This window comes from Gavialis gangeticus, unplaced genomic scaffold (genome assembly GCF_001723915.1).
Source record: "Gavialis gangeticus isolate Ggan-Ray unplaced genomic scaffold, GavGan_comp1, whole genome shotgun sequence".
Classification (NCBI taxonomy): domain Eukaryota; kingdom Metazoa; phylum Chordata; order Crocodylia; family Gavialidae; genus Gavialis; species Gavialis gangeticus.
Window position 1 is genome coordinate 152,013,646 of NW_017728992.1, and position 14,170 is coordinate 152,027,815.

Here is a 14,170-nt window from a genome sequence, read left to right on the forward strand (position 1 = left end):
GTGGTCAGACAGTACTAAAATGTCAGAACTGAAGAAATGCTACTCAAATGCTGAGAGTTGAGAAAACAGTGGGGGCCCCTGTGAAAATTAGTATTGAAAAATACATTACTCACAGTTAGTCCAACTCCAATGAAAATGCATATCATTCCAATAGTAATGTATGCACAGCAGCGCCTTCTTGGTAGTGCACTTCCAACAGAGGAACTGCAGATGAACAGCATGTTAGATCCAAACAAAATGAGTTATTAGACAGTAAAACAGCCCATATACACACACAAATCATGTTGAAGCAATAAAGTTGTAGGCCAAGCTTATTACTAGACTAAATAAGTGTAATGCTTTTAAGAATTAGTTTTCCTGTAAGCAGAGTATATCAGAGGAGAACTGTGCCAAGATGAAGATTATCAACCATCTAGTGTCTTAATCAACATAGTATTGTGTTAAGGAGAGAAATTATAGTTCTACGCTTTATGATTGCCTGATGTGCCTGTGCATCGCCTGGCTTTATCCAAGTCTCTTTTTAAAACAAAAATTATCAAAACACTGAATTACACTAAAACTATTAGAGGTCATCACTGGTGTTTCTCTTTTCTCTGAAACTGTCCTTCTGTCATTGAACATACTGGAACTGAAAATGCTCCATATTATTCACTAAAAAAAAAAAAAAAGTTTCTCAATGAAGACTTGATCCTCCAACACCCATATGACCACCCACTGAAATAGCTGAAAAGAGGCTTATACGGTATTGTCTCCTTCCTGGTTTTCCTTTTTATTTGGATTGGTAGACTTGGTCCCTGAATGAATGCTAGGAGTGACCACACTATGACTAATGAGCTGGATGCAGCTTCAGGGTAGTTTGTGCACAAAAAGATGTAGTTAAATAAATAAATCTTTTTCTGTATATTTATTATTTGTGTATTTTTGATTTTCTTTATTTCTTATTATTTGTTCTGGGAACTCATTTAAAATTAGAACAGATTATTCTTTGAGCTGTAGGGCTATGTGCAGATCACTGACTCCAGGGCATGCTGGTTTTGAAAGTTGTGTCTTGTGCCTCTTAGCCACATCAAAATTTTAACTGGCAGCAGGAAGGGTTAGGAAGTTTGGCCAGTATTCAATGCAAGGCTATATTATGCTGAAATACACTGTGGACACCAACTTCAAGACCAACAGCAGTGCCTTTGTGAGCTTTCTAATATACATAAAAACTCTGAATCAGGGTAGCTATAAAACACTTGGGCTAGATATAGACATTCAAGAAGTCAGAGGCAGAATTGATCTAAAGTTACAAAATTTTCTGTAAGTAGCGTAGTTTAGATCAGTAGTAAACAGACTATACATACACCCTTTGGTTGTGGGGAAGTGGGGGGAGGGGTTCTGCCATTTTTAAACCAGTGTGCGTGTGCTGAACTTCTGTCTTGTTACAGGTATATGCCAGTTTCTGATCACTTGTACTGGTAAAACTGGAATGTCTGTACCTGGCCTTGATGTTTGGTAAGTATTAGGTGCAGAGCATCTCAGCCTGACTCTTCTTTGTGTCATATAGGCATATTCCAAATATGTCCTTCCTTCATCATGTCTGGTTCAGTCAAAGCAGAGATTGTAATAGATATGAGAGTTTAGTTATTCACCAGGATTGGATGAGATTCTCACTTATTAGCAAGGGGGAATAACAGATTTTAAAATTAAACCTTCACTACGTCTGGGTTACAACGATGCAATTGTCCCGTAAGGTGGTTAGCTGGTATAGACAGTACAAGTTCTAGGGAATGAGATTGCAGAACATTTCCACTTAGGCAGTGGCCCGCCAAACCTTCACTGAGCAACAATACTGAACAAATAATGTGCTGCAGGCAATATCAGGCTTTAATCTTCCCATCAGGTTAAATTTAACTTTTTAATCCTTTGGGACAGTGAACAATACAGGGTCTTACAGGCATGTTGCCCATAAGCTATGGGTGGGAACCCCCAATTTAAGGTCTGTACTAAAAGACATTTAGAGTTCTCCTGCCATTACTATGTGGAACTATGGTACTTTTAAAAGTCTGAAGTGGAATAACCACGAGTATCCAAGAAATATTTGTACAAAGAAAAACAACATAGGGAGTTAGGGGCAGAAGCAGGAGTGAAACCCAGAAATCCCAACTCCTTCACCCCATCTCATATCACTTAACTATTTCCTATCTCCAATGCTAAAGTTTATCCTAGCACAGGTAATTCAATTGAGTTTAAAATAAGGTTACCTAAATTAAGAAAATATTTTGGTGTGCTACCAAATAAGTCTTGAACAGTCTTTCTGATTCCATGAAAAAAAACCCCTTTGGCTCAAGGCTTCAGCATGATTTGCGAGACAACAAAATAGATTATTTTAGATGTTCTAAATCTATTATTAAAAGACTAAAATAACTCAACTAGAAATCATATTCTATCTTCAAAGCGTGATAAGTCTTTAAACTCTACCATCTCCTCAAGTGATTATTTACAAAGTCAGTTTCCTGAAAGAATGTCTCCACTGTCAAAAGAACTCTGCATGATTTCTTCTTAAAAAGCATGAAAGTATTGAAGTTTTTCTACTAGTCATGAAACATGAAAATATTTACTTATATAAAAAAGGGGAATTACGCTTGTGAACACTAACCTTTAAGTCCATTTCAAGTAGCTAGGTGAATCATAATCATTTTCAGGTTTCCAATTAAGATATACTACAAATTAACTGCACAAATTGCCATCAGTGAGCAAAGTAAACAAATCCTTTGAAAGCTGCACTACAAACACTTCGAGGAAGGCACCTTGTCTTCAGACCTGCCAACCTAAATAAATCTGACTAAAGCACTGCTCTTGCAATTCCTTTCTAAAATTGGCTAATAAAGGTCGAAGAAACAAAATAGAAAGAATCATGGGATCACAGGAAAGTAGGGCTAAGAGAGACCTCATGAGGTGAACTCATCCAGTCCCTGCTCAAGGCAGGATCATCCCTGACTAAAAACCATTCCAGCCAAGTGTCTGTCCAGCCTGATCTTGGAAATCTTCAAGAATGAAGATACCTTATGTAGCCTGTTCCAATGACTGACAATCCTCATAGTTAGATTGGATGGGACTGACTAACAGCAAACTACTGAAACTTATAGAACAGGGGTGGGCAATTATTTTGGGCAGAGGGCTGCTTACTAAGGTTTGGCAAGCCATCGAGGGCTGCATGACAGGCAATCAGGGACATAAATATTAATTTTCTAAATTTTTTTTAGGGGCCCCGTGGGCTGGATAGAATGGCCTGGCAGGCCGCATTTGGCCTGTAGGCCGCATTTTGCCCACCCGTGTTACAGAAGGATATGCGACTTCTCCACAAAACTAATACCTTTAGTTATATTTGTTTTGAGTATTAGGAGAGCCAGGAGACCTAACACCAAAGTATAACCAGCCCAAATCACAATCTTTTGTATGGATGCTTAAGTATTCTTCCATCCCCCTGTCCTACTTTAAGTATTCTTAATCCATCGCCATTTCTCTGCTGCTTTTAAGTTATGTAGTGAACAGAAGAAAAAGTCTCTCTCTATTAATTGCCCTATTGCTACATGGCAACTTTTGGAGTGAGAGGCAAATGGCAGTAAGCACAACTGTCAGCCCAGCCCAGTACAGACCAGAACAATTTAAGGTAGAACATTTTATTAAAGGTGAGTTTAGGATAGTGACCTCAAAATTTTGAAGCAGCACCTGAAATATTGCAAAGAGTATAACCAGACCAGCTTTTTGTACAAAGTTTGTAAAAGGCACCAGGTTAGTTCTACTAGTTTGGTCTTTAACTTTTTCCTAACAGGGTGGTAGGGCAAGTGTGTTTCGTACCATGAAAAGTACTCTGATTTTTTAGTTCTATGACTTGGTCTGATTGACTATCCACATTTCAGTTTTAGTTTAGCAAGTATTATTGCCAGAGTCACTGGACCCTAGATAAATAAAAAAAAGAGTTATCCAGCACATTACAAACTTCATTTGCTGCCACTTAATGTTTTAATACCCGTGTTTTAAACAATAAGGTTACACATGAGCCAGTGAGCTAAAATCATTCAAATTCAATGCAAATAAATGAAGGTGGGGGAAAAAAAGAGCCACTTCCATCTTCACTAGATTCTGAAGTGAGCCAGCATTACTGTCTGGTAGATGGCTGAGAGATCCCATTAAAAAAAAGAGAGAGAAACTTTATCTACTGCCAAAGGAACACTAAACACCAACAGTGCCTTAACTGTTTTTTGGCTGTACCAATGGCTGGAGCCAGTCTCATACGCTGTGTCCGGATGACCCCAGACATGCAGTGTGTGTCACTGCAGATGCATTTGTGGCACCACACCCCACATGCATGTCTTCCTCATTCTGCTTTGCAGCATGGGGATGTTTTCTGACCTCAGGAGATCCGAGTCAAAAAAATACCCATGCCAAAAAAAAAAAAAAAAAGTAGGGTGATGCACATGGTGGCAACGTGCACCATCCAAAATCAGAGCCTGTCTGGCTGGAGCCAGGCTTGTTCCAGCTGTTGGCCAGGCTCCTAGCTGCAGGAAGTGTGCTGCAGCTGCAGTACCCTGAGGCCCCCAGGACCCCAAGTAAGCCTGCTGGGGCTAGCACAGTTGCTGGCCCCAGCCTCCCCTACCCCACCCAGGGTAACCTGCCATGTGCCAGAGGGCGCATAGCATGGGCACTCCTCAGGGACAAATAGCAGCAACACAAGGTGTGTCATTGCTACTTGTCGCCGGGGGAACAAATATACACCCTGAGGAATGAAGTTGACCCACCACCATTTTCTTAGAGGTGTCTACTGTAAACCATATTAAGCTCTTGACAAAAAGGACTTCTTAAGCAAACATTTAATAACTGCTTGTCTCAGCATACCTGGAAATTTGCCCTTCTCAAAAGAAACATCAATTACTTAGCCTGTAAGCAAGTCACTTGCACTTTCCTTATTAAGGCCAGTCAGCTCTCTGCTTGGGGTTTCCAGCCAGTTTATTTTATATGGGGTGAACTTGTCCCCACAGTGAATAAAACCAGTGGCATAACAACAAGAGCTGCTGCCTGGGGCAAACCCTGCAGAAGAGAGGTGGGGGGAGGCACACGGTTTTGAGAGCAACGGGGGGAAGAGTACGGGCTCCAAGAGGAAGGGAAGGAATGGGATGTGAGAGCAGGGCATAGGATCCAACAGCAGGAATGGGCACTGCTTTTACCAGTGCCCATGCTCTGCCCACCCTGGCTGTTGCTCTTAAAAGCGGCAGCAGCCAGAGACTGTTTTGCAGTTCCCAGCATGGGAATGCTATCAGGGCAGACTCTATGGGGACTGGGTGTCATTATGGTACCCCTCCTAACTGCCCTGGACACCACTCTCACCCACCCCAATTTCCATGACTCAACAAAAGTAACAAAACAAACAAGCCTGTAAACAATCAACAAAACCAAAGCCTGCTGTCTTTCTTCAGACCTTGACAGGGACAACCCAGATGCTGTGCTTCTTCCTCAGCACCATAGCCTCCTCTCTTCTCACTCCTTGTTCTCTGCTCCTGGAGACCTTGAGCTTCTTTGTGGCTCCACTCCCATTTACTAGTCATCTATCAGAGCTGGCTCCCAGCCTTCTGGCCAAGCAGACTATTAGCAGCTAGCCATTTGTCACTGATTTTCAGGCCCCTGAAGACCAAGTACTTTCTTACATATCCTCTCCTCAAGATTGAAGTCTGCATGTTTAAGCCCCCCTCCTGGGACAGAAAAAAATCTGCATTTGCATGTGCTACCCTGGCATAGTTTCAGACAGATAAAAAGCATACTGTTGTAGGGCCAGGTACCATCTTGTCAACCTGGTGAGCCACCCACATTGCATGCAGCTGTGTTAATAGGGCAGGGTCAGTAACAAGGACAGAAGGAGCACTCAGGAGGTAGTTTTGAAGGGTCTCAGTGAACCACTTAATTGCAACCACCACATATTTCTGTTCCTGGAGAAGGAGCTTCCTTCTTAAAAACAGGATTCTCCCAAATTCCTGGAATACAGTGGCTCCAAAGCCTTGCTCTGAAGGGTGATTCTGCAATATAAATTATTTTGTCAAATCCAGGCTATGCAGTATAGGGGCACTATGCAGGAGCCACTTCATAGTCCTAAAAGCTTCCGCATGCTCAGCAGATCATATCTTCTTGCGTGCCGCACCACCAAGTAGGTCAGTATCACTGTAATAGTTGAAAACTGAGAATAAAGCATTGGTAATACCCTGCCTACCCTAGAAACAACTTGCCTTGCTGCTTAGTGGTGTCATAGTCATAGAGAAGTAGGCCTAAAAGGGACCTCCAGAGGTCATCTAGTCCAGGGGCAGACAAAATGTGGCCCGCAGGCTGCATGCAGCTCACCAGGACATTCTATCCAGCCCACGGGGCCCCTAAAAAAAAAAAATTTAGAAAATTAATATTAATCTGCCCCTGGCTGCCTGTCGTGTGGCCCTCAATGGCTTGCCAAAACTCAGTAAGTGGCCCTCTGCCCAAAATAATTGCCCAGCCCTGATCTAGTCTAGCCTCCTGCCTGAGGTAGGATCATCCTTGTCCAAACCACCCCACATACGACCATAATCTAAACCAGGGGTGGGCAAAATGCAGCCCATGGGTCAGATGTGGCCTGCCAAGCCATTCTATCCGGCCCACGGGGCCCCTAAAAAAAATTTAGAAAATTAATATTTATCTGCCCCTGGCTGCCTGTCATGTGGCCCTCGATGGCTTGACAAACTCAGTAAGCAGCCCTCTGCCCAAAATAATTGCCAGCCCTGATCTAAACTCTCCATAAAAGACTACCCTCAACCCTGACACAACATAGACCTAACCTGCTACAAGTAAAGCAGGGGAACCATGGTAGCCAATGTCCTGCTTCTATAAAATGCTCAAATGAGAATATGCGCTCAAGAGGTTCCAGGTAGAAGTCTATGCCCCTTCCCCCGCCTCCAGCTACAAAGGAAAGCAATATCCCCCACAAGTCCATACCAATCTGACAATAAAGCATACATGTGGGTTTTCCAGAAAATTTTCTAGTGCCCTAAATAGTGTGGTCTGATTTAGCATGTTTATTTGACTTGTACTTAGGAAAAAAAATTAACATGGGGGTACTTTTTTAGTTTGTGTCTCAATAGCCACAAGTATTTGAACTGAAATATTTGGTAAGAAAAAAAAATTAAATACAGCACACTTAATGTGTTTTAAAATTTATATTCAAACAAATTCAAAGCTTTATGTGGAAAGAAATTATTTTTATTGGAATACTTGTAAAAATGTAAAGACAATACACGATAGTATGTACTTCCCTTACATTGTTTGTTTAAATTTAAGGGAGAAAATGAAGGCACTGAAAACTGCTGCCACTAATTTTAGCAGACCCAAAGAACTGTGCATGATATGCCGTGGTTGTCCACCCATCTACTTCAGCAAAATTTAACTGTCTTCCACTGAGGTCACCGCGGGACCTCCACTTTCACTGTCACTATCTGGAGAATCACTTGCACTACTTATTAGTTCCACTTCAGAATCAGATTGAGGCTAATCTGATTCAGAACTACTTAAACCACATTCTTTTTCGCTGAAAGATGGATTTACCAATGAGTCTATGGGCAAGGGCAACTTATCATCACACTGCATCTTCTTCACTAATTGTGCTTCTGACCGATTCTCCAGAAGCAAGAGATTTTGAGAAATAGAAACAAGCTTAGCGGTCCATTCATTTGGTTTTGATTTGACCTGAAAGGCCAATTAAGTGAATTCATAACTTGATTTTTGGTTTGCATTATTATGCGAGTGTATTTACACTCCTGTTTACAAGTCAGTAACACATATATGTACTCTCTCAGATGCTTCCTAGGGATAATCACCTGAAAAACACTAATTACCACTCTGAAACTGCCAATCGTGCCTAAAATTGTACTGGCATCCATTCACTGTTACTAATGAATTTAATGAAACAATTAATTTTTAGAAATGGAAAAATTTCCTATGGAAAAATAAAGCACTGGAAAATTCTCCACCCCAGATCTCCGCAACGAGGTAAAATTCCTTCCTGACCCTAAATATGGCTACTGATCTGACCCTGGGCAGAGGGGAAAGACCCTCTAGCTAGGAACCTCTCAGCTTCCTAACAGAACCAGCACACACCAGTTGAAGTCCCCATCCTTAGCTGTAGCCAATACCCAATGCCTCTGGGGAGGCTTAAAAACATCTTGATATGTATAGCACAAGTGTGTGTGTGTGTGTGGGGGGGCAACCAGTAAAGCCTAGAAGCATAGGAAATACCCATAGTGGAAAATGAGCACAGCAAACATCATCCCTGAATAGCAGCTGTCCAACCTCTTCCTGAACACCTCCAGTGAGGGGAGTCCACAACTTGCCTAGGCAGTCTACTCCACTGCCTCGCTATTCTCACAGTGAAGAAGTTTTTCCAGATATCCAATCTAACAGTTTCCATGTTCCCCAGCTATAAACTACCATACCATCCCTTTTAACATTTAGTTGAATCACTCAACCAATCCATCCATTTGGGGATGGTAAACTGAGGTCTTTGCCTAATGGATCCAAGGCCTCCTACAACTGTGACATAAATATGGTGCTCTCCTGGGGAATCCCTACCAAGAAACAACTGTTAATAAATGTTGAGGTGACTGTTTAAGCCAAGGCTGAATAGATGATCACTGCTTCTAGGTATCAGTTACCATAGTTTAGCAGGACAGGAATAAAACAGCAACAGCTGGCACTTGGCTTCAGCAGCCCAAATAAGACCAATCCCACCCACTCAAATATATTGCTGACCGACAGGCTGGGTATTAACTGGGTTCTGAGTGGGCCTGGGCCCAACTAGCTGGCACTCTGGGCAGGACACGCAGCAGTCTTTGATGTTTTGGTAGACTCCTAGCCAGAATTTCATAGAACACCCTCTCGTGTCTTCTCAATCCCCAAGTGACCTGCCCATGGTATGCAGGGGTCTAACTTTAACACCTGGTTTTATTACTGCTTTGGCACCAACAGCGTATACCATTATTTCCCTATAGCTTTGTGTCTCACAGCCCTCATTAGGAGGTCCTCTTGTAACACAAAATGAGGCTCCTGGGAAGATAAAGCTGGGTTCTACCATTACCCTGCTGGCACAGCCCAAATCACCCATACAGGACAGAAGAGAGAGAATCCTATGTTGTCTTTGAATAATATCTGGACCTTCTCCAATCTACTCCAGGTCTCCTCCCTCCAATTCTTGATGGCTCCATGGGGTTTTGGGTCTCCTGAACCTTCCCCAGGGTTGTCTAGATCACATAGTATGCTAATGCCTTTCCCCAAATGTCTCCTATGGTCCCCCTATCTTGCAACTACATCTCTCCTGGCCCTCAGGCATTCTTGGCAAGATCTGGGATGGGCTTCAAAGTGCTCACTGGGACTCTGGGGTATAGCCTACCATCCCTATGGATACACATTACACAGATATACTCTGCTACTGGAAAGTCGGGATCCACAAACAACTGATGTATAAAAAAAATAAATCTGTCCAGACCTCAACTCTACTAGTCCCATGACCTTGAATGGCACCATGCAACACTTCACATCCGGGCCCAGACAAGATTTGAGGGAAGGGAGGAGGAAGGGAAAAAGAGGTCTTACCTGCTTTAGGGCCTCTTCCCCACCCGCAAAGTCTGTCTGTTGCTTACATAGTGGAGCATGTGACCCTGCCACTGAACCTCCTCTGGATTCACCCCTGGACTCCAATTTAAAAAGTTTCAGCCACTGTTGCTTGCCACTATGTACCAGAATAATTGTCAAGAGGATGGTAGAACAAGGAAGTGTTTCTGATGCTCTTATGCTACTGATTATAAAACCTTGTTTTACTAGACCACTTGGAGAATTCCCTATTGGGAATGTTACCACTCATCTAAAGTTATCCTATTGGATCCACTGATCTCTAGGAAGAAAACTAGACACAAACACACTTCAGACCTGGTCAAAAACTCGTTACAGATAAGATTATCTGATCATGACAAAAAAAGATGCAGTAACATCCTGCTTTTCCAACCCCATCACAAAGCACTCCCAGAGATAAGAACCAAGCCAGAGTCCATCTAAAATTGCCCAGTATTGCCACAGAAGACACAGGATCCAAAGAAAGCACTTCAAAATGTGTTAGCACCATTCCACACTATGGAAAAGAGTCTGCACTAAGCAGCTTTGGGTTGCATGAACTGGTGCAATACAGGTGTGCACAGTGCTCCCGCCAATCACAATTGCAGGTAGAGCTCCCTGGGGAGGGAGTAAGGAACTAAAGCATGGTTGGTAAGCACATACACCTTGGATAGACAGTATCCATACATTAAGCACACTGGTGGAGATAGGATCAAAAAGGACATGGTCCCCTTTTGAACAACCAGCAGCCATGGGGGGTGGGGGACAATTCTTGTTGTGCTTTGCCACATCATAGCTTGGCTCCATACAAGTCTTACTACTCTGCAGACTGAAGCTAAAGTACTAGTCAATGCTGGAAATAGGCTTTCACTAGGAAAATGCATTATAAAATAACATTTGCCAATGCAGGACTATAGATAGGAATGTTGCTGAGGAAAAATGGGAGCACACTTAATTCTATTGAAATGTACTGAATCTGTAAAGAAACTGGAAGGGCCAGAAATGGAAATTATAAATGTTTGAGTGAAATACATGGATTGCCCATTCTAAGTATGAATGGTTTGCATGTTTGCTAGCACCTCCTGAAACAACCTCTGGCATACGTGATACAGGCAGCTGCTGCGTGAAGCATATGGCAGATCAGGGAGGGCACAAGCAGGACACTGGCAGATGGGACAGAAAGCAAAGCAGTAGATTGGGCAGGAAGCACAAGGTAACAAGCAGCACATCAGATCAGGCAAGGGAAGGGGATCAGAGTAGCACTCAGGGGAGTGGGATTAATTTAGAATTACAGAAAAATTAGGGTTGAAAGGGATCTCAGGAGGTCATCTAGTCTAGTGGTTCTCAACCCTTTTGGACTCCAGGGCCCCCTCACTACTGGCCTGCAGCCCCCTAGCCCTGCCAGTGTCCCTAACCCCCAATCCCCTATCCCTCCAGCGCTACAGGTGCCCTTCACTCTCAACCTGCAGCCCCCTGGCCCTGCCAGTGCCCCTCACTCCTGACCTGCAGCCCCCACATTTCCAGTACCACAATGTGTGGGGCAGAGTAGGTGTATGGCCCAGGCACTGCCACTCCCCTCAGGCCACCCGTGCCGTCCCTCACTCCACCTCCCCTCTGGTGGCCGGAGGATTAGGGCAACACAGCCCTCCCCAACCCCCCAGTCCATACTCACCGCATGGCTGGCGGTGTGGCTGGTGCAGGGCAATGAGTCTTGGTGCCCTGCTCCACCTGGTAGCTTGTTACATTTTATGCTTTGAAGTTGCACCACCTTAGAGTGGTGAATTATAGTATTGTTTATATTTAGCCTTATTTAATCATTGCTGCTTAAGTTTTGTACAGTCTCATTAATTTTTTAGTTTATTAGCTGGCCATGAGTTATTTTTGTAGAGCTCATAGTGCTTATTATATCTTTTCTTTTTATCACTGTGAGAAGTTCTTTTAACATAACACAGCATGGCCTTGTTACCAGCTCAAATGAACTGAACTTGGCACTAACCAGCTTAATCAGAGGGATGAAAGGATTGGATGTGTTAATGAAAGGTGATAAGGGCAATGACAAAGCTCAAAGTAAGATACCAGAAAAAGACCAAATGAAAAGGTGTGCTTGCAATGGGTCTGTTGAACAAAGGAACATACTAATGGGATAAAAATATGGACAATATGCTAACTGCAGCGAGACCAATCCAAAAGCAAGGAGTCATCAACAGGAGTGAAGTTGAAAAGCATGAAAGGGGGACAGCAAGAAAGTTAGATGTTACTGTCAAAATACCTGTCTGAACCCTCCCAGCCAATGACACACCCTTTGCCTTCAGGAACTGAGCAGCCGTCTTTTCTGTTGAGCAAAGTAACATCTGGGATTGGGTGAGATTATAGTACTGAATGTTTTTCTCTCTGAATATAAAAACTGTTTACTAATAAAGTTAACTTGGTGTCCTAAAATCAAAGTCTATCTGTGTTTGTATTTCACGTTCCTTTTAAGGGTTAATTGTGTTGTAACACTCTCTAAGCACTATCTATTTCAGTGTGCTAATAGCACACCTGTGTCTGGTCCCACCAGCTGGACTGTGGAGGTGGCTCCTGCCCAAAACTGGGCCAAATTTATGGCATGCCTGCCAAAAAGATAGGTCTCCACCTGTCTTGAAATATATTTCACGTTTCCTGGTATATGATCAAGAAATGGCCCTGGAAATAATATTATAATACCTGAACTCTGTGTATGAAGATGAAAAGAAAAAATATGTTTCCTTTGGATCTTGATACAACTAAAACGTTCATTTCTAAAAGGGGAAGTACACAAGAGAAAGCAAAAGCTGAACAAGCTGTGTCATATGACTCAAGTCCACAAACTGCTGGGTGAGTGAATTAAAAGCACAGCAAGGTTTCACATGTTTAGCGTGTGACTAGAATTCTTGAAACGTTCTTGGAAAGCTTTCAAATGGATTGATTTAAGAGGCTTTACATCACTCGTGTTTATCCACAAAGGATTTCCAAATGCTCCCAACATAGGAAAGGGGTCCTCAAGTTAATACACTGCCTTGTGACACAACCAATTTTAGCTATATCTTGAGATGCAAGAGTTGAAATTATGCAGCAAGCTAATGGTGAATGCCTCCTTCACAGGCCATAAAAAGTGACTCTGCATGCTAACTGTTCCCACAAGAATGCTTCAGTGTAGAAGCCTCACCTCACAAATGTTTAAAACAGTGCAAGTACAAGGTCCTATTAACCTATTAAACATCCCCACATTTTTAACAAAGAAGGTATTATTATTTCCATGCCAGGATATACATACATTCCATATAAATCATAGTATGGCCAAATTAATACGGGGGGGGAAAGATTGTACTTCGAAGGTTTCTATGTCTTGTGCTCTTGATTTTGCAATCTTAGCACTACAACATTGTTTGGGATTTATTTTTCCATATTCCTTCCCCTCCTCTAAATGAAGAAAGATAGGGAGACTTGGAGCTACTACATTCCACAACATTTTATGGGACCAAAAAAAAAAAAAAAATTAGCTAAGGGAAACTATAGAGCAGGCAACATTAGAAAGCAAAAAAACCTCAGAACAACTTAGGCACAGAGAGGTTAAGGGTCCAAGGCCACACAAACGTTCCCCAGTAAAGCTAGTTGATAGATGTAATGACTAATGTTAGAATATACTTTACACACAAGTGACTTGAATACTAGAAAATATTAATCCTATCCCATGTGACAGAACCACCTGAAGAGCAGAAACTTAAACAATATTTCAGAACGTGCTCATGTAAAAAAAACCCAAAAAATTTAAAGCCCAGTTTGTCCCCAAGTCCATTTAGACTAGACATATTATTAGTGGAAACTAGTTCCATCACAGTTACCCCATAATTGGCTAGAATTCATAGTTTCATAGTCGGTAGGGTCGGAAGGGACCTGAGAAGACCATCAAGTCCAACCCCCGTCATGGCAGGAAAGAGTGCTGGGGTCAAACGACCCCAGCAAGGTGTTTGTCCAACCTTCTCTTAAAAGGCCCCCAGGGTAGGAGCCAGCACCACTTCTCTTGGAAGTTGGTTCCAGATCCTAGCTGTCCTGACAGTGAAGTAGCGCCTCCTGATGTCTAGCCTGAATTTACCCTCTGCCAGCTTGTGACCATTATTCCTGGTCACTCCTGGTCGTGCTCGGGGGAACACGGACTCCCCCAGGGCCTGCTGGTCCCCTCTGACTAGTTTGTAACAGGCCACTAGATCCCCCCTCAGCCTTCTCTTGTGGAGGCTGAACAGGTTCAGGTCCCATAGCCTGCCCTGATAGGGCCTGCCCTGCTGCCCCCTGATCATGCGAGTGGCCCTCCTCTGGACCCTCTCCATGCTGTCCACATCCCTCTTGAAGTGCGGCGCCCAGAACTGGAAGCAGTACTCCAACTGCAGCCTGACCAGTGCCACATAGAGGGGGAGGATCACCTCCTCGGATCTGCTTGAGATGCATCTGTAGATGCATGACAAGGTGTAGTTGGCCTTCCTGACTGCATCCCCACACTGCC

At 43.1% G+C, this 14,170-nt stretch overlaps 1 protein-coding gene across 3 annotated transcripts in view; it reads right to left on the bottom strand.

Moving 5' to 3' along the window:
* The window catches only part of TMEM55A (transmembrane protein 55A), a 68,905-nt gene that overhangs the window by 10,619 nt on the left and 44,116 nt on the right, over window positions 1-14,170 (bottom strand). For all 3 annotated transcript variants that reach the window (XM_019527910.1, XM_019527909.1, XM_019527908.1), the window contains one exon: window positions 114-204. In XM_019527910.1, the coding sequence (XP_019383455.1) occupies window positions 114-204 (91 nt within the window). The remainder of the gene's footprint in view (window positions 1-113; window positions 205-14,170) is intronic.